General features: G+C 41.3%; 1 protein-coding gene across 1 annotated transcript in view; it reads left to right on the top strand.

Annotated features, from left to right (window-relative positions):
• Nucleotides 1-2,793: 2,793 nt before the first annotated feature.
• GALNT8 (polypeptide N-acetylgalactosaminyltransferase 8) overlaps nt 2,794-20,875 on the top strand; it is a 62,112-nt gene continuing 44,030 nt past the window's right edge. Inside the window, exons 1-2 of the mRNA XM_025401448.1 lie at nt 2,794-3,319; nt 13,943-14,240. Of these exons, the coding sequence (XP_025257233.1) occupies nt 3,109-3,319; nt 13,943-14,240 (509 nt within the window). The 5' untranslated portion in view covers nt 2,794-3,108. The remainder of the gene's footprint in view (nt 3,320-13,942; nt 14,241-20,875) is intronic.

Raw genomic sequence — 20,875 nt, 5'->3', positions numbered from 1 at the left:
TCAACCTCCTGGGCTCACGTGATCCTCCCACCTTAGCATCCTGGGTAGCTGGGGCTGCAGGTATGTGCCACCTTGCCCGGCTGATTTTTGTATTTTTTGTAGAGATGAGGTTTTACCATGTTGCCCAAACTGGTCTCAAACTCCTGGGATCAAGTGATCCTCCTGCCTCAGCCTCCCAAAGTGCTGTGATTGCAGGCATGAGCCAACATGCCCAGCTGGTGTTGGTGTCTGTTGATAGCCTCTTCCAAGTTCAGATTTTCCTGTTTGTTGATATGACAAGTGATTTCCTACTGCACTTGGCCATTCTGAATATAACTTTATGAGACTCTGGATCCTATGTAAATCTATTTTAGCAGGCCTTTCATACACTGTTCTGGTGGGGAATGGGGGATGTCATCTCATCGCTGGCAGGTGGGAGTGGAAGCCCAGGTTCCATGCTTGGCCTCCACTGACACCTGGTGGGGAGGGCTGCCTCATTACTGATGGGCGAGGGAGGGAGTTCAGGTTCCCCATTAGGCCTCTGCTGATACCACACTGGCTGAAAAGGGAGGGACCACCGTTCCTTTACTGATATCACATGGGGACAATGACAAAAATGCTGGCTCCCCAAGAGACCCTCACTGACACCACCCTGGAGGGGAAGGTGGGGGTGCAGGGGCCCATCCGCACAGCTGGGGTGAGGTTGGAAGTCTAGGCTCCCCACGAGGCCTCTGTGGATGGGGTAGGCATGGCACTGCAAGGTTTTCAGTGGCATTTGGCTGGTGTAGGGCAGTTGTTGTCTAAACATTTTCTGTGTTGCTAGGCTTCCCATTTCCTGTTTCTTTGGTTAGAGAAAGCAGCTTTTTCTTGGGGCTTTTATTGTCTCTGCCCCTTGGCATTTCCAAATTGTTGACTGCTCCAGCATCATTTCCTAATATAGCTAGGATATCTGGAGATCTCTAGTCAGCCTGCCTCTTCTCTCCACCTTTCAGTCTTCTTAGGTTTGTTTTACATATCATGTGTAGTTTTTACTTGCCTTAGTGGGAAGGAATAGAGAAGATAAATGTATGCATTTCATCTTGTCCTAGAAGGAGAAGGGATCATGTTTTTTTGTTTTTTTTTTTTTTGAGATGGAGTTTTGTTCTTGTTGCCCAGGCTGGAGTACAATGGCACGATCTCAACTCACTGCAACCTCCGCCTCCTGGGTTCAAGCGATTTTCCTGCCTCTGCCTCCCGAGTCGCTGGGATGACAGGCGCCTGCCACCATGCCCAGCTAATTTTGTTATTTTTAGTAGAGACAGGGTTTTGCCATGTTGGCCAGGCTGGTCTTGAACTCCTGACCTCAGGTGATCCACCCGCCTCGGCCTCCCAAAGTGCTGGGATTACAGGAATGAGCCACCTTGCCTGGCTGGATCATGCGTTTTTTATGTTTTGAGCCTAATTTGCAAGTGGGAGGCTGGGAGACATTTTCTATCCCTGCGAAACAAAAGAAGTGATTCTTTTTCATTTTGTTTATTTTTGTCCTGTTTTTCCTAAGGCCTCATTTCTTTCCTTTAATCCACATGTCTGCCTCAGCACATGTCACCATGTGCTGTGTTTGGGACCTAGTAAATAGTCCAAAGAGCCAGGCTGGGGTGGAAGCTGTGATTTTGATGGGATTGACAGTAGACTGAGAACTTAAAACTTTTAGCCTTGGTGTTTTTTCTACAATGATGATCATTGGTGATTCGTCCAAAACATCTTATAAGTGTGAGGTGTGGAGGCAAAGGAGTTACTGGAAGCTGGGGCAAGGTAGAAGCCCAGTGTATGAAGTTGTGCAGACGACAAGCAAGGGCAGAGACCGGTGAATCAGGGTCATCCCTTGAGGCTCAACCCCTGGGCACTGCCTCCAGCTCTTCTCCACCTGCTTCTAGGCAGGACCTCCTGAGGTCCCAGGAACTAGCAAGAAAATCTCTCCTTAAGTTTGTGGGACAAGCATTTGTTGCACACCTACTATGTCCAAAACCCTGTAGAGTGAGGTAAAAAGACATCTTAGATCCCGGCTCTCCAAAAAAGCGAGGATCTGAGTGTACAGAGACTTCTCGCTTTTTTATTTCTCTTCCATCCTATTTATCCCCTTCTTACACCCACAGGACCAGACCTCACATGCCCTATCAGAGTCTCCCAGGTGGTTTTTCCAGGGACACAGAACATTAAACACCAAACAAACATAGATATATATAGAGAAAAGCCTCTCACCCAGGCAGCCTGGGCTAGCTGCAGGAGCAAGCATTCTTCTGACTTCTGAGACAGTACAAGGTGTGTCCAGCTGACTTACCTGCCGCTGGGCAGCTGCCATGCACGCTCCTCACACCTGACGCCGCTCAGGCAGAAGCCAGGCAGCTGTAATAGTGTTCCTGGCCGGAGAACATCTGGCCTAGCGGGCAGGGTGTCATCTATGAAGTTGGGTGGAGACAAAGCTGTTGGGGAAACCAGTCCCACACCACCTGGCAGGTACCCCGAGTCCGGCGGAGCCAAAGGAGTTAGAAAGAGACAGAATAAGTGTTTAAAAGGCGGGTCTAGGGGACCGGAGCATCGGAGGCTTGCTCCCGTTCCAGAGCTCTCGGGCTCCACCCAATTTATTGGTTTACAAGCTCTTTGTTCTTACGGCAGATGGGAAGGGGAAGACGGGATGAGGAAAAGGATTAATCAGTAAAAGAGAATCATGAGTCATTCAATAAGATGTACAGCAGTGGCGGTTGCTGTGAATTTCCTTGAGCAAAGGCGTGTGTCTAAACTACTTAAGATCTTCAACTTATCGGGACTGAAATGGGTGGGAGCGGGTTTCAGGAGGAGCCAAGATGTTTGATTATATTCCACTGCTTCAAGGGAGTGTGATCTCCCTGAGCAACCTGTGAAATGCTGCTGAGCGGTTATGCTCTCGGGGCATAAAGACAAAGAAGGCAATAAGAGACTTTTCTCCTCAGAGGCCGCCCATGGCTTCCCATAGGTGTCTACACAGGGGAGACCAACTCAGCTGGCACCCCAGAACCTCTGTTTCCCACAAAAGCTGGGCTGGTTCTGATTCTTAGCCTGTTCTGGCAGTGACGCACTCAACCCCACAGGGAGTGGACGAGCCCCAGGAAGAAGATGATGTTTTGGAGAAAACGCTCCAAAGCCCTCTGCATTGGGCTGACTCTGGCCATTACTGTCCATCTCCTTCTGGTATTTTTTAGCAAGGGGACTTTACGAAACCCGTTTATGGGTGGTCTCCACAAGGAGCTCCCTTTACATCTGAACGAGCGCGACGGGGCAGTGATAAGAAGACTCTCCCAGTTGGAGACAGAACTGAAGCATCTGAGTAAGTTTACAGCGCTAACCTGGAGGGCGTGCGTGTGCGTGTGTGTGCACGCGTGTGCGTGTGTGTGTGTGTATGGGCCCTTAGGAAAAAGGGATGTGGAGGGGAAAATGGGCGAGAGGTCACATTTTCATCTCAGTCGCTCATTGAAGCATCTGACACTGAATTCCGTGCCTTCAGATGGGAGATGGGGATTGAGAACGAAGTGAGTAGACGTGGAAATTAGAGCCATCAGTATGGGGGAGGTGAGCACGTGTGTGGGCTTGTGCACATACATTGTCATTATATCTACATATATGCAGGCAACGAGACAGAATAAGAATCCCAAGGGCCTTAGGGATGTCTAACGTAGCCCTGTCCTTAGGCCTATGTGTGGTAGGGGCTGTGCAAGAGAGGTGGCAATCTCTGGGGCAAAGGCCTCACTTCCATTTTGCTGTGTGCTCCTATCATGAACTAATGAGGGCTTTGTTAGAGGACCTAAGATCGAATCCTGTTGTGCCACTGTGGTTGTGTGACTTTGAGCAAGTGCTTCTCTCTCTCAGCCTCAGGTTCCTGGTCTGTAAATGGAGATAATGATAATAATGATAGTTATCCACCTGACCTAACAGGATTGTGAAGTGGATGCAGAAGGTGATCTATAAACTGCTCTGTGCCAAATTTTAACCTCCTCATTTAAAGTTAAGGGTAAGATTTCAACACATTCTGGGGTTTGTTTGTGATTCCGGCTCACCATGGAACTCTAATGCCTCTGAATTTTATGAGCCTGCGCATCCAACTTCAGCAAGGGAAGCAGCCATTTCCCCCTGCTCCCCAGGTAACAGGATCAAATGCTGGAACCCCCTAGGGAGGTGTTTTATGTGTGAGCGGGGATGTGACTGCCCCGGTGTGTGCACATGGGGCTGAAGTTGGGGAAAGTGTCTTTTAAAATGAGAACTGAGCATTGTCAGGGTTCAGGGTGAGGCTGGGAGACTGGTGGAAGGAAAGGCAGGAAGAGAAAAAGGAAGGGAGAGAAGCAATCAGGGAAAGATCGAAGAGAGTGAGAAGGGAGATGACAGAGGAGAAAAAAGCTGGGACAGGAAAGGAGCAGAGAAGTGAGGGAGTCCAGGGAAAGAGAGTGAAAGAGTTTGTATGGAGACAAGAAGAAAAAAAGGGAAAGTGTGATGGGACAGAAGGAGAGAATAAAAGGAGAGAAGAGGAGGCCTAAGGCACCCATAGCACTTTTTACGTCCTCCTTCATAAGACTCATCATATTTTATTGTGGTACAGCTTTATGGAAAGCAAGTTTCATAAGGGCTGTTTCCATGAACGTCTCATTCACTACTCGTTTCTATTCATACCTAGAAGTTACATAGATGAATAAATGAGTGGGTGCATCTAGGAAAGAGAGAGAAAAAGACAGGCAGACAGGGATGAAGGGAAGAGTGATACAGGGCAAGAGAGTGGATGAAACAGCGGGAAGACTGTCAGCTCCACAAGCCCTGGCTTACCTGGGTGGGTCGGATATTGCCCATGCACATACACTTGGTGAAGCTTCACCAGGAGGATGTCTGTGTACCTAGGGTGGTGACCCCAGCACCACCCTCACTACTTGGCAGAGCACCCAGACACACCAGGACTCTCTCACCCATCCCCAAGGCTCATCACTGGCTCAGCTTCCTCAAGCCATAAAATGGCAGGAGTTCTACCCAAAGCCTCGCTATTCTTTCCATCAGCTAGGACACAGTGTGCCATGAGGAGCCAGCCAGAGCCGTCTGGTGTACTCCTCTTTCCTTTTTTGCAAAGACCTGTCTTGTTATTCTTGGTGCTCCCACGTTTTATTCGCTCTGAAATGATGTAATGTCAGAGACTCACATCAGGACTCATCACACCAAACAAACATAGATATATATAGAGAAAAGCCTCTCACCCAGGCAGCCTGGGCTAGCTGCAGGAGCAAGCATTCTTCTGACTTCTGAGACAGTACAAGGTGTGTCCAGCTGACTTACCTGCCGCTGGGCAGCTGCCATGCACGCTCCTCACACCTGACGCTGCTCAGGCAGAAGCCAGGCAGCTGTAATAGTGTTCTTGGCTGGAGAACACCTGACCTAGCGGGCAGGGTGTCATCTGTGAAGTTGAATGGAGACAAATATGTTGGGGAAACCAGTCCCACACCACCCGGCGGGTACCCCGAGTCCGGCAGAGACAAAGGAGTTAGAAAGAGACAGAATAAGCGTTTAAAAGGCGGGTCCAGGGGACTGGAGTGCCGGAGGCTTGCGCACCTGAGATGAACCTCAAACATTCTTCTGGGCCCTGTTTCTAGATCTCCAGTGCTCTTTTTTTCCACAGGGCTTCCTGTAACTAAAAGCCAGTTTAATTACCCTTCATCCTGTTTGCTCATTATCTCCAGGATTCTAGGAAGATTTAAAAAAATCATGAGTCAATAAGGATACTTAGTTGAATTGTGTAAGCTACCAATAGCAAAAGCAAGCAATAATAATTATATCCCTATTGAGGGAGGGATCAATGACTCTAAGCCAGTTTTCTGGAACCTCCCTCAGGGTTCATAAAAACCCCACCGGGGGATGTCAATGGGTGTGTCCCTTTGGGAGCTTAGAAGGTTTCAGTATAAGTTATGGGGGTGACCTTGTGACCCTGTATTCATGCTATCAGATTATGCATTTCCTCAAATTGACTTTAGGATGGCCAGGTGCAAACCAGCTCCCACTGACAGCCATGAGTGAGAGAGAAAATCAGATATCCCCCAAGGAAGAACGCAGAGGAGCTTAGAGGTAGGAAGGACCCAGTACCACCCTGGGACCCCTGCATGCTTAGGACAGAAAAGTATGAATAACCATACTGTTCCATCTGGGACACTGTAAACAGCACGCTCCCACTTCTTGTTTCTACCTGAGCAAGTATGCATGGTGTTCACATGAGCCTCCTTTGAGAGACCTACCATTTACTTTTTGCCCAAGTTTTTTCGACTATCCTCTTTTTGTCTTAACCATGTCAAGAGTTGATTCTCTTTCTCCTTTTCCTTCTTTCTGGGCCAGTCTTACATCACTTTACAAACATGTTCTCCCAGTCATAGGACTTCCCTGCTTCCCTCTCGGGGGCTGTATATGGATCTGAAATCCAGCACACGTTCTGCTTGCCAAGCCATGTGCTGTGGCGTGAGATTCATCTACCTGGAGAAAAGTCACACAATGGGGCTGTCCCCTCACCAAGCTGGTGACCCTGAGTTGCAGTCATCCAGAAAACAAGGATGTCTTCTTCTAACTGGTGGAAAGATGCTGGACAGGCTGCAGGTGATCCTCTCAGTCTGGTTGAAGTTTTGTGTGGGCTTAGGGGAGGATTAGTAGGAACAAAGTGGATCCTATGTCAGAGTGCCTTGATCACCATTGTGGGATTTAGTGCTGAAGAATGTCATAATCACTAAACCCTAAAATGGTTACTTTTTTTCTCTTTTTGCTGAGTACACAGATTGAGCCTGAGGGAGTTCAAGGTGCATATGCTAAGATACTCCAGCACAAATCTTACAAGGTGGAAAGGTGAGATAAATAATAGATGACATCATGGATCCTGGAGGGCGTCTTCTGCATAAAACGTCCTCTGCCTGGGTCTATCACTATCTGTCCATTCTTTTGAGTTAAGGCAGTGTTTCCCGAATTAATGTGACAATTAGATTTGTCTAGACCAATTGTTTAAAATACAGATTCTCAGGCTCTACTCCAGAACAGAGTCAGAATCTCTAAGGGAGGCCTGGGATTCTGTATTTTTTTAAAAAACTTTTTATTATACTTTAAGTTCTAGGGTACATGTGCACAATGTGCAGGTTTGTTACATATGTACACATGTGCCATGCTGGTGTGCTGCACCCATTAACTCGTCATTTACATTAGGTATACCTCCTAATGCAATCCCTCCCCTCTCCCCCAACCCGACAACAGGCCCCAGTGTGTGATGTTCCCCACCCTGTGTCCAAGTGATCTCATTGTTCAATTCCCACCTATGAGTGAGAACATGTGGTGTTTGGTTTTCTGTTCTTGCGACAGTTTGCTGAGAATGATGGTTTCCAGCTGCATCCATGTCCCTACAAAGGATATGAACTCATCCTTTTTTATGGCTGCATACTATTCCATGGTATATATGTGCCACATTTTCTTAATCCAGTCTGTCATTGATGGACATTTGGGTTGGTTCCAAGTCTTTGCTACTGTGAATAGTGCCACAATAAACATGTGTGTGCATGTGTCTTTATAGCAGCATGATTTATAATCCTTTGGGTATATAGCCAGTAATGGGATGGCTGGGTCAAATGGTATTTCTAGTTCTAGATCCTTGAGGAATCACCACACTGTCTTTCACAATGGTTGAACTAGTTAACAGTCCTACTAACAGTGTAAAAGTGTTCCTATTTCTCCACATCCTCTCCAGCACCTGTTGTTTCTTGGCTTTTTAATGATTGCCATTCTAACTGGTGTGAGATGGTATCTCATTGTGGTTTTGATTTCATTTCTCTGATGGCCAGTGATGATGAGCATTTTTTTCATATGTCTGTTGGCTGTGTAAATGTCTTCTTTTGAGAAGTGTCAGTTCATATCCTTCTTCCACTTTTTGATGGGGTTGTTTTTTTCTTGTAAATTTGTTTTGAGTTCTTTGTAGGATCTGGATATTAGCCCTTTGTCAAATGAGTAGATTGCAAAAATTTTCTCCCGTTCTGTAGGTTGCCTGTTCACTCTGATGGTAGTTTCTTTTGCTGGGCAGAAGCTCTTTAGTTTAATTAGATCCTATTTGTCAATTTTGGCTTTTGTTGCCATTGCTTTTGGTGTTTTAGACATGAAATCCTTGCCCATGCCTATGTCCTAAATGGTATTGCCTAGGTTTTCTTCTAGGGTTTTTATGGTTTTAGGTCTAACATTTAAGTCTCTAATCCATCTTGAATTAATTTTTGTATAAGGTGTAAGGAAGGGATCAGTTTCAGCTCTCTACATATGGCTAGCCAGTTTTCCCAGCACCATTTATTAAATAGGGAATCCTTTCCCCATTTCTTGTTTTTGTGAGGTTTGTCAAAGATCAGATGGTTGTAGATGTGGGGTATTATTTCTGAGGGCTCTGTTCTGTTCCATTGGTCTATGTCTCTGTTTTGGTACCAGTACCATGCTGTTTTGGTTACTGTAGCCTTGTAGTATAGTTTGAAGTCAGGTAGCATGATGCCTCCAGCTTTGTTCTTTTGGCTTAGGATTGTCTCGGCAATGCGGGCTCTTTTTTGGTTCCATATGAACTTTCAAGTAGTTTTTTCCAATTCTGTGAAGAAAGTCATTGGTAGCTTAATGGGGATGGCATTGAATCTATAAATTACCTTGGGCAGTATGACCATTTTTATGATATTGATTCTTCCTCTCCATGAGCATGGAATGTTCTTCCATTTGTTTGTGTCCTCTTTTATTTCATTGAGCAGTGGTTTGTAGTTCTCCTTGAAGAGGTCCTTCACATCCCTTGTAAGTTGGATTCCTAGGTATTTTATTCTATTTGAAGCAATTGTGAATGGAAGTTTATTCATGATTTGGCTCTGTTTGTCTGTTATTGGTGTATAAGAATGCTTGTGATTTTTGCACATTGATTTTGTATCCTGAGACTGTGCTGAAGTTGCTTATCAGCTTAAAGAGATTTTGGGCTGAGACAATAGGGTTTTCTAAATATACAATCATGTCATCTGCAAACAGGGACAATTTGGCTTCTTTTCCTAATTGAATACCCTTTATTTCTTTCTCCTGCCTGATTGCCCTAGCCAGAACTTCCAACACTATGTTGAATAGGAGTGGTGAGAGAGGGCATCCCTGTCTTGAGCCAGTTTTCAAAGGGAATGCTTCCAGTTTTTGCCCATTCAGTATGATATTGGCTGTGGGTTTGTCATAAATAACTTATTATTTTGAGATACGTTCCAACAATACCAAATTTATTGAGAGTTTTTAGCATGAAGGGCTGTTGAATTTTGTCAAAGGCCTTTTCTGCATCTATTGAGATAATCATGTGGTTTTTGTCTTTAGTTCTGTTTGTATGCTGGATTACGTTTATTGATTTGCATATATTGAACCAGCTGTGCATCCCAAGGATGAAGCCCACTTGATCATGGTGGATAAGCTTTTTGATGTGCTGCTGGATTCGGTTTGCCAGTATTTTATTGAGGATTTTTGCATCGATGTTCATCAGGAATATTGGTCTAAAATTCTCTTTTTTTGTTGTGTCTCTGCCAGTCTTTGGTATCAGGATGATGCTGGCCTCATAAATTGAGTTATGGAGGATTCCCTCTTTTTCTATTGATTGGAATAGTTTCAGAAGGAATAGTACCAGCTCCTCCTTGTACCTCTGGTAGAATTTGGCTGTGAATCTGTCTGGTTCTGGACTTTTTTTTGGTTGGTAGGCTGTTAATTATTGCCTCAATTTCAGAGCCTGCTATTGGTCTATTTAGGGATTCAGCTTCTTCCTGGTTTAGTCTTGGAAGAGTGTATGTGTCCAGGAATTTATCCATTTCTTCTAGGTTTTCTAGTTTATTTGTGTAGAGGTGTTTATAGTATTCTCTGATGGTAGTTTGTATTTCAGTGGGGTTGGTGGTGATATCCCCTTTATAATTTTTAATGCATCTATTTGATTCTTCTCTCTTTTCTTCTTTATTAGTCTTGCTAGTGGTCTATCAATTTTGTTGATCTTTTCAAAAAAACAGTTCCTGGATTCATTGATCTTTTTGAAGGGTTTTTTGTGTCTCTATCTTCTTCAGTTGTGGTCTAAGGTTAGTTATTTCTTGCTTTCTGCTAGCTTTTGAATGTGTTTGCTCTTGCTTCTCTAGTTCTTTTAATTGTGATGTTAGGGTGTCAATTTTAGTTCTTTCCTGCTTTCTCTTGTGAGCATTTAGTGCTATAAATTTCCCTCTACACACTGCTTTAAATGTGTCCCAGAGATTCTGGTATGTTGTATCTTTGTTCTCATTGGTTTCAAAGAACATGTTTATTTCTGCCTTCATTTCGTTATGTACCTGGTAGTCATTCAGAAGCAAGTTGTTCAGTTTCCATGTAGTTGAGCAGTTTTGAGTGAATTTCTTAGTCCTGAGTTCTAGTTTGATTGCACTGTGGTCTGAGGGACAGTTTGTTATAATTTCTGTTCTTGTACATTTGCTGAGGAGTGCTTTACTTCCAACTATGTGGTCAATTTTGGAATAAGTGCGATGTGGTGCTGAGAAGAATGTATATTTTGTTGATTTGGGATGGAGAGTTCTGTAGATGTCTATTAGGTCCACTTGGTGCAGAGCTGAGTTCAGTTCCTGGATATCCTTTTTAATTTTCTGTCTTGTTGATCTGTCTAATGTTGACAGTGGGGTGTTAAAGTCTCCCATTATTATTGTGTGGGAGTCTCAGTCTCTTTGTAGGTCTCTAAGGACTTGCTTTATGAATCTGGGTGCTTCTGTATTGGGTACATATATATTTAGGACAGTTAGCTCTTCTTGTTGAATTGATCCCTTTGCCATTATGTAATGGCCTTCTTTGTCTCTTTTGATCTTTGTTGGTTTAAAGTCTGTTTTATCAGAGACTAGGATTGCAACCCCCCCTTTTTTTTTTCCATTTGCTTGGTAGATCTTCCTCCATCCCTTTATTTTGAGCCTATGTGTGTCTCTGCACATGAGATGGGTCTCCTGAATACAGCACACTAATGGGTCTTGACTCTTTATCCAATCTGCCAGTCTGTTTCTTTTAATTGGAGCATTTAGCCCATTTACATTTAAGGTTAATATTGTTATGTGTGAATTTGTTCCTGTCATTATGATGTTAGTTGGTTATTTTGCTCATTAGTTGATGCAGTTTCTTCCTAGCATCAGTGATCTTTACAATGTGGCATGTTTTTGCTGTGGCTGGTACCAGTTGTTCTTTTCCATGTTTAGTGCTTCCTTCAGGAGCTCTTGTAGGGCAGGCCTGGTGGTGACAAAATCTCTCAGCATTTGCTTGTCTGTAAAGGATTTCATTTCTCCTTCACTTATTAAACTTAGTTTGACTGGCTATGAAAATCTGGATTGAAAATTCTTTTCTTTAAGAATGTTGAATATTGGCCCCCACTCTCTTCTGGCTTGTAGTTTCTGCTGACAGCTCCGCTGTTAGTCTGATGGGCTTCCCTTTGTGGGTAACCTGACCTTTCTCTTTGGTTGCTCTTAACATTTTTTCCTTCATTTCAACTTTGGTGAATCTGACAATTATGTGTCTTGGAGTTGCTCTTCTCGAGGAGTATCTTTGTGGCATTCTCTGTATTTCCTGAATTTGAATGTTGGCCTGCCTTGCTAGGTTGGGGAAGTTCTGCTGGATAATATCCTGCAGAATATTTTCCAACTTGGTTCCATTCTCCCCATCACTTTCAGGTACACCAATCAGATACAGATTCGGTCTTTTCACATAGTTCCATATTTCTTGGAGGTTTGCTTATTTCTTTTTACTCTTTTTTCTCTAAACTTCTCTTCTCACTTCATTTCATTCATTTGATCTTCAATCATGATACCCTTTCTTCCAGTTGATCGACTCGGTTACTGAAGCTTGTGCATTTGTCACATAGTTCTTGTGCCATGGTTTTCAGCTCTATCAGGTCATTTAGGGACTTCTCTACACTGGTTATACTAGTTAGCCATTTGTCTAATCTTTTTTCAAGGTTTTTAGGTTCTTTGCAATGGGTTCGAACTTCCTTCTTTAGCTCGGAGAAGTTTGATCATCTGAAGCCTTCTTCTCTTAACTCGTCAAAGTCATTCTCCATCCAGCTTTGTTCTGTTGCTGGTGAGGAGCTGCATTCCTTTGGAGGGGGAGAGGCACTCTGATTTTTAGAATTTTCAACTTCTCTGCTCTGTTTTTTCCCCATCTTTGTGGTTTTATCTACCTTTGGTCTTGATGATGGTGACGTACAGATGGGGTTTTGGTGTGGATATCCTTTCTGTTTGTTAGTTTTCCTTCTAACAGTCAGGACCCTCAGCTCCAGGTCTGTTGGAGTTTTCTGGAGGTCCACTCCAGACCCTGTTTGCCTGGGTATCAGCAGCAGAGGCTGCAGAAGAGTGAATATTGCTGAACAGCAAATGTTGCTATCTGATCATTCCTTTGGAAGCTTCGTCTCAGAGGGGTACCCGGCTGTGTGAGGTGTGAGTTTGCCCCTACTGGGTGATGCCTCCCAGTTAGGCTACTCGGGGGTCAGGGACCCACTTGAGGAGGCAGTCTGTCCGTTCTCAGATCTCAAACTTCATGCTGGGAGAACCACTACTCTCTTCAAAGCTGTCAGACAGGGACATTTAAATCTGCAGAGGTTTCTGTTGCCTTCTGTTTGGCCATGCCCTGTCCCCAGAGGTGGAGTCTGCAGAGGCAGGCAGGCCTCCTTGAGCTGTGGTGGGCTCCACTCAGTTTGAGCTTCCCAGCCACTTTGTTTACCTACTCAAACCTCAGCAATGGTGGGCGTCCCTCCCCCAGCCTCGCTGCCGCCTTGCAGTTAGATCTCAGACTGCTGTGCTAGCAATGAGGGAGGCCCTGTGGGCATGGGACCCTCCGAGCCAGGTGCAGGGTATAATCTCCTGGTGTGCCGTTTGCTAACACCCTTGGTAAAGTTCAGTATTAGGGTGGGAGTGACCCGATTTTCCAGGTGTTGTGTCAAGGTTTCCCTCGACTGGGAAAGGGAATTCCCTTCCCCCTTGCGCTTCCAGAGTGAGGTGATACCTTGCCCTGCTTTGGCTCTCCCTTAGTGGGCTGCACCCACTGTCCTGTACCGACTGTCCGACATGCCCCAGTGAGATGAACCCGGTACCTCAGTGGGAAATGCGGAAATCACCCATCTTCTGTGTCGCTCACACTGGGAGCTGTAGCCTGGAGCTATTCCTATTCAGCCATCTTGGAACTGCCTCCAGATTCTGTATTTTTAACAAGCTTTTGAAGACATTCTTACGATCCCGAAAGTTTGAAATTGCAAGACTAGGACAGCTCCAATTTTAAAGTTCCTCGTAAATCAAGCACATGAGAAGCAAGGGCATGGGTGGATGATGGTGGTAGTGGTTAGAGCAGATTTGCCTTTGTTAGGCACTAATGGTGTAGTGTTTCTTAAATTTTACTATAAAAAGAATTACTCCTTGGTTTTATTAAAAAGCAGGTTCTTGTAATTTCTCCTGTCTGTGTTTCCACCCAGCTCTCACATCCTGATTTAGTGGATTTGGAGATTAGCCTGGGTATCTACATTAAAAAAAAAATCACAACTGATGATTCTGATGTAAGTGGTTCTCAGGCCTCATCCTGAAAAACATTAGCTTATTTTCCACTGATTTCTCAAATCATAGTAAGTCAGTTCTTGGAGGAGCTTTGAAGATGCGGGATGGAGGAGTTTTGATGGAGCTAAAGGGAGAGACCTATCCAGTACATACTTTGCTGATACAGCCTTGCGTAGCTGGTTCCTGCCATATTACCTACTCAAGCCTCAGCAATATGTCAGTTCCCTGACATATTACATCCTCTGAGACAAGAGCTTATAAATTTTAAGATGTAATGTGTAAACCATTAGAAGGAAATTAGGATGGAAAGGAATGCCCAGGTAACTAAGGAGGGGCTGAAATGTTTTCTCTCCCACCCCTGTCCTCTTCATTTGCAGAAGAAAGTATGAAATTGGCTCTGAGGCAGCAAGAAAATGTGAACAACACAATGAAGAGGGCGAAAGATGAAGAACGCCCTGTTCTGAAGGCAGTGGAAGCCGAGGTGAACGAGACAAAGAAGCACAAAACCCAAATGAAACTCTTCCCACACTCACAGCTTTTCAGGCAGTGGGGCGAGGATCTTTCTGAGACCCAGCAGAAAAAGGCCCAGGACCTCTTCCGGAAGTTTGGTTACAACGTGTACCTCAGCAACCAGCTGCCTCTCAATCGCACCATCCCCGATACACGAGACTACAGGTGGGATGAACCAGGCTTGGGCTTCTAGGGTCCTCAGTTTGATTTGAGGATGAGCTTTGGGAGCAGTGAAAATTGAAGGTTGGGGGAGTGGGGGATTGGTGGGGAAGGGGTTCAGGTTGAGCAAAGTTTTTGTTTTTAATTTATTTTATAATGACAGCTCAGAGAAGATAGCCACCTGATCCAAATATTTACAGACCCTTGGGAAAGAACAGAAATGTCAGAGGAGCAGAGGTCCTTTGCAACTCTGATCCAGAGAAACAGAGATATGGTGGGTCTAACTGATCATTTTACAGATGAGGAAACTGAAGCTGAGAAGGGACTTGCGCAAGTCACACCAAAGCCAGCAGCTCTACCGCCTTCCCTAGGACTTTGCTCAAATTCTCTACTTGGAGTCCTCTTTGCTGGTAAATCTAATTTGAAGAGCAATCCCTCTCCCTCTCCTTCTGTTTCCCTTTCCCATTGTTTCTTTTCTCTTTCTGCGTCTCCCACGCTTCTTCATAATACTTGTTAAGAAACAGCTTTGTTGAGATATAATTCACATACCGTGCAATTTATCCATTTAAAGTATACAATTTAATGTTTTTCAGTATATTCACAGAGCTATTCCCCATTCCCACAATCAATTTTAAAACATTTTCATCACTTTACAAAGAAACTGCATTAGCAGGCCCTCCCCATTTTCCTACAACTTCCTCATCCCTAGGCAACCATTACTCATCTACTTTTTATCCCTATGGATTTGTCTGTTCTGGACCTTTGGTATTAATGGAATCATATAATATGGGGTCTTCTGTGACTAATATTTTTCACTTATCACAATGTTTTCAAGTATCATTCACATTATAACACATATCAATACTTCATTCCTTCTTATTGTCAAATAATGTTTCATTGTCTGGATTATACCGCATTTCCTTTATCCATTCATCAGGTGATGAACATTTGGATTGTTCCCACTTCTTGACCATTATGAATAATACTGCTATGAACATTCGTGTATAAGTTTTTGTGTGACCAAATGTCTTCTTTTTTTGCAGATGTACCCTGTGGGTAGAATTGCTGGGCCGTATGATAATTCTGTATTTAGCCTTTCAAAGAACTGCCAGGTGGCTTTCAAAGTGACTCCATCATTTAACATTCCCTCAAGCAGTAATGAGAGTTCTGATTTTTCCACATGCTAACATTTGTTATTATTTTTCTTTTTAACTATAGCCATCCTAGTGGGTCTGAAGTGATATCTCATTGTGATTTTGTTTTAAATTACCCTGAGGCCTGATAACATGGGACATCTTTTCATGTACTATTAGCCATGTGTACATCTTCTTTGGAGAAATGTCTATTTGGAGACATTCTTTTTTAAAAAGAATTGGCTTATTTATCTTTTTGTTATTGAGTTGCAAAGTACTTTATATATTCTAGACATAAATTCCTCTCAGAAATATGACTTGTTAATATTTTCTTTCATTGTGTAGATGTCTGTTCACTTTCTTGATGGTCGTCTTTGAAACACAAGAGTTTTAAATCTTAATGATGTCCAATTTATCTATTTTCTCCTTGGTTGCTTGTACTTTTGGTGTTATATCTAAGAGACCGTTGCTTGGTACAAGGTCACAAAGGTTTACACCCATGTTTTCTTCCACGAATTTTATAGTTTCAGTCTTAAATTTAGGTGTTTGGTCCATTTTAAACTAGTTTTTGTACATAATGTGACAAGGAGGGTCCAACTTCATTCTTTTATGTGTGGCTGTTTAGTTATCCTAGTACCTTTGTTGAATAGGCTGCTCTTTCCACATCAGATTGTCCTGCCACCCTTGTTGAAATCAGTTGGTGATAAATGTAAGGGTTTATTTCTGGATATCAATCCTATTTCGTTGCTGTATAGGCCTATCCTTATGCCAGGAACACATTGTCTTAACAATTGTAATTTTGTAGTACATTTTGAAATTGAAAATGTGAGTCTTCCAACTTCTTTCTCAAGGCTGTTTTGTCTATTCTGGGACTTTGAATTTCCATATGAGTTTTAGGACTAGTTTGTCAATTTCTGCAAAGAAACCAGCAGGATTTTGACAGGGATTTCATTAACTCTGTAGATCTGTAGATTTGTGGAGGACTTGATTTTAAAAATTAGATCTTCCAATCCACAAATGTGAGAAATCTTTCCATTTATTTAGGTCTTTAATTTCTTTCAACAATATTTTGAGTTTTCACAGTATAAGTTTTTTCACATCTTTTGTTAAATTTATTCCTAGGTATCTGTCTTTTCGATGCTATTGGAAATGTGACTGTTTTAAAAAATATTTTATTTAAATTGGCAAAATTGTGTATCTTATCATGTACAATATGATGTTTTGAAATGTATACACATTGTGGAATGGCAATATATATCTAAATTAACATATGCATTACCTCACAGTTATTTTTGGTGAGAATACTTGACATCTACTCTCTTAGCAATTTTCAAGAATACCACATATTGCTATTGACAGTAGTCACAATGTTGTATAATACACCTCTTGAACTTATTCCTCCTATCTAACTGAAATTTGTATCCTTTAACCTAACATTTCTCTAACCCCTCTTCACCCAGCCCCCACCCTGGCTCCTGGTAACCACCTTTCATTCTACTCTCTACTTATATGAGTTTAACTTTTTTAGATTTCACATATAAGTGAGATCATGTAGTATTTGTATTTCTGTTCCTGGCTTATTTTACTTAACATAATGTCCTCTACATTTATCCATGTTGTCACAAGAGACAGAATTTCCTTATTTTTTGTGGCGGAATAGTATTCCACTATTATGAATAATGCTCCAATGAAAATGGGAGTGCAGTCTCTCTTCAATATACTAATTCATTTCCTATGGAGATTTAGCCAGTATAGGGTTGCTAGATTATACAATAGTTCTATTTTTAGTATTTGAGGAATCTTTATACTATTTTCCTTATTGGGTATACTAATTTACATTCCCACTAACTGTGCAATGGTTCTCTTTTTTCCACATTATCACCAATACTTGTTATCTTTTATTTGTTGATAGTAGCCATTCTAACAAGGGTGAGAAGATAGCGCAATGTGAGTTTAATTTGCATTTTCCCTGATGGTTAATGAGATGGAACATTTTTTTCATAAAGCTCTTGGCCATTTATAGTCTTCTTTTGAGAAATATTTGATTAGGTCATTTGCTGATTTTTATTTTTCTTGTTATTGAGTTGTTTCTGTTTCTTATTTATTTTGGATATTAACTTCTTATTAAATATATAGTTTGCAAGTATTTTATCTCATTCTGTAGGTTGTCTCCTTATTCTTTTGATTTTTTTCTTTGCCGTGTAGAAGCTTTTTAGTTTGATGTAATCCTATTTGTCTATTTTTGTTTTTGTTGCCTGTGGCTTTGGGGTCTTATCCAAAAAGTCATTGCCCAAACCAATGTTCTGGAAAATTTTCCCTATTTTCTTTCTAGGAGTTTTACAGTTTTGGGTTTTATATTTAAGTCTTTAATCTAGTTTCAGGTCATTTTTGTATATGGTGTGATGAGATAGAGTTCAGTATTATTCTTTTTAAATGTGGATATTCAGTTTTCCCAACACCATTTATTGAAGAGGCAGTTCTTTTCCCATTGTGTTTTCTTGACATCTTTGTTGAAAATCAGTTACCTATAAATGTGTGGATTTATATCTGTGCTGTGTGTTCTGTTCCACTACTCTATGTCTGTTTTTATGGCAGTATCATGCTGTTTTGATTACCATAGCTTAATATAGTATATTTTGAAGTCATGTAATGTAATGTCTCCAGCTTTCTCCTTTTGGCTAAAGATTGCTTTGGCTATTCAGGATAATTTATGGTTCCATTTAGAACTTTTAGAGTTGTTTTTTCTATCTGTAAAGAAAAGTCTTTAGAATTTTGATAGGGATTGAATTCAATCTGTAGATCACTTTGGGAAGTATGAACATTTTAACAGTATTAATTCTTCCAACCCATGAACCTGAAATGATTTTTCATTTATTTATGTTTCTTTAATTTCATTGACCAGTATTTTATAGTTTTCAATGTAGAGATTTTTCACCTCCTTGGTTAAATGTATTCATAAGCATTAAGTGTTGGTATAGTTTGTATGTAGAATTGTTTGCTTGATTTCCTTTTTCGATAGTTTGCAGTTGGTGTATAGTAAGGCTACTGATTTTTGTATGTTGATTTTGCAACTTTACTGAATTGTTTACCATTTTTGGTTGGTTCTTTAGGGCTTTATGTATATAGATCATATCATCTGCAAACAGGGACAATCTACACTTCTTTTCCGGTTTTGATGCCTTTTTATTTCTTTCTCTTGCCAGATTGCTCTCGCTAGGACTTCTAGTAGCATGTTGAATAGAAATGTGAGAGTGGGCATTTTTGTCTTGTTCCGGACCTTAGAGGAAATCTTTCCATTTTTCCTCATTGAGTATGATGTTAGCTGTGGGTTTGTCATATGACCTTTATTGTGTTGAAGCTACAATTCTTCTATACCTAGTTAAGAGTTTTTATCATGAAAAAATGTTTAGTTTTTAAGTGATTTTTCACATCTATTGAGATGATCATATGGTTTTTGTCCTTCATTCTGTTAACATGGTGTATTACATATACAGATTTGTGTATGTTGGACTATCTTTGCATCGCATCCCTAAAATAAATCTCACTTCATTATGGTACATAATCTTTAAATGCGTATTCAATTCGGTTTGCTAGTATTTTGATGAGGATTTTTGCATCAGCATTCATCAGGTGTATTGGCCTGTGGTTTCCTTTTTTTCAGTCTTCTTGTCTGGTTTTGTTATCAGGGTAATATTGGCCCAATAAAATCAGTTTGAAAGTATCACCTACACTTCGATTTTTTGAAAGAGTTAGAGAAGGACTGGTATTATTAGTTCTTCCTTAAATGTTTAGTAGAATTCAGCAGTGAAGTCATCAGGTCCTGGGTTTGTCTTTTTTTTTTCTTTTTTGAGACCAAGTCTCACTCTGTCACCCAGGCTGGAGTGCAGTGACACAGTCTTGGCTCACTGCAAACTCCAACCTCCACCCCTCAGGTTCAAGCAATTCTTGTGCCTCAGCCTCCTGAGTAGCTGGGATTACAGGCACCTGCCACCACGTCCAGCTAACTAATCTGTATTTTCAGTAGAGATGGGATTTTGCCATGTTGGCCAGGCTGATTTCAAACTCCTGACCTCAAGTGATCCACCTGTCTCAGCCTCCCAAAATGCTGGAATTACAGGCATGAGCCACCACACAGCCCCTAGGCTTGTCTTTGATAGGAAATTTTTTATTGCTAATTCAGTCTCCTTACTTACTATTGGTCTGTTCAGATTTTCCATTTTTCATGATTCAATCTTGATAGGTTGTATGTGTCCATGAATTTATCTATTTCTTACGGGTTGTACAATTTGTTAATGTGTAATTGTTCATAAACCTCCTATGACCTTTTATATTTCTGTTGTATCAGTTGTAATTTCCGTTTCTCATTTCTGATTTTATTTATTTGATTCCTCTTTTTTTCTTAGTCTAGATAAAGATTCGTCAATTTTGTTTATCTTCTCAAAAAACCAAGTCTTAGTTTTATGAATATTATCTATTGCTTTTTTAATCTCCATTGTATTTATTTTTGCTCTGATCTTTATTATTTACTCCTTCTACTAACTTTGAACTTAGTTTGTTCTTAGTTTTCTAGTTCCTTGAGGTCAAACTCTTTGTTTGATATATTTTTTCTTTTTTTGATGTAGGCATTTATTCTGTAAGCTTGACTCTTAGAACTGCTTTTGCTGCATCCCATGAGTTTCGATAGTTTGCTTTTCATTTTTATTTGTTCAATATTCTTTTTAATTTCCTTTGTATTTTCTTTATTGATCCATTGGCTGTTCAGGAGCATGTTATTTAATTTTTATATATTTGCAAATTATTCCAAATTCCTCCTGTTGTTGATTTCTTGCTTCATACCATTGTGGTCAGAAAAGATACTTGATATGGTTTCAGTCTTCTTAAATTTGTTAAGACTTGTTTTGTGGCCTAACATATGATCTATCCTGGAGAATGTTCCTCGTGCACATGAGAAGAATGTGTATTCTGTTGCGGTTATTGGAATGCTCTGTATGTGTTTGTTAGTCTATTTGGTCTAGAGTGTAGTTTAAGTCTGATGTTTCCTTATTGATTTTCTGCCTGGATGATATTCCCATTGCTGAAAGTAGGGTATTAAAGTTCCCTACTATTATTGTATATTTTAAATATATTAACATTTGCTTTTTTATATTAGGTTCTCCAGTGTTGGTTATTTATATATTTACAACTGTTGTATTCTCTTGCCAAATTAATCCCTGTATCATTATTAACGATATTCTTTGCCATGTTTTACAGTTTTTGGCATAAAGTCTACTTTATTGAGGTATAGCTATTCCTAATCGCTTTTGGTTTCCATTTATATGGAATATCATTTTCCAGCCCTTCACTTTGAATCTATATGTGTTTTTAATGGTGATGTGGGTTTCTTGTAAGCAGCATATAGTTGGGTCTTGTTTTCTTTCTTACCCATTTCACCAATGTATGTCTTTTGATTAAATAAAACCCATTTACATTCAAGGAAATTATTGATAGGTAAGGACTTTCTACTGCTAT

Source organism: Theropithecus gelada, chromosome 11 (genome assembly GCF_003255815.1).
Source record: "Theropithecus gelada isolate Dixy chromosome 11, Tgel_1.0, whole genome shotgun sequence".
Lineage (NCBI taxonomy): Eukaryota > Metazoa > Chordata > Mammalia > Primates > Cercopithecidae > Theropithecus > Theropithecus gelada.
The sequence above is the reverse complement of the archived record's forward strand: the minus strand, read 5'-3'. Positions and strand labels throughout refer to the sequence as shown.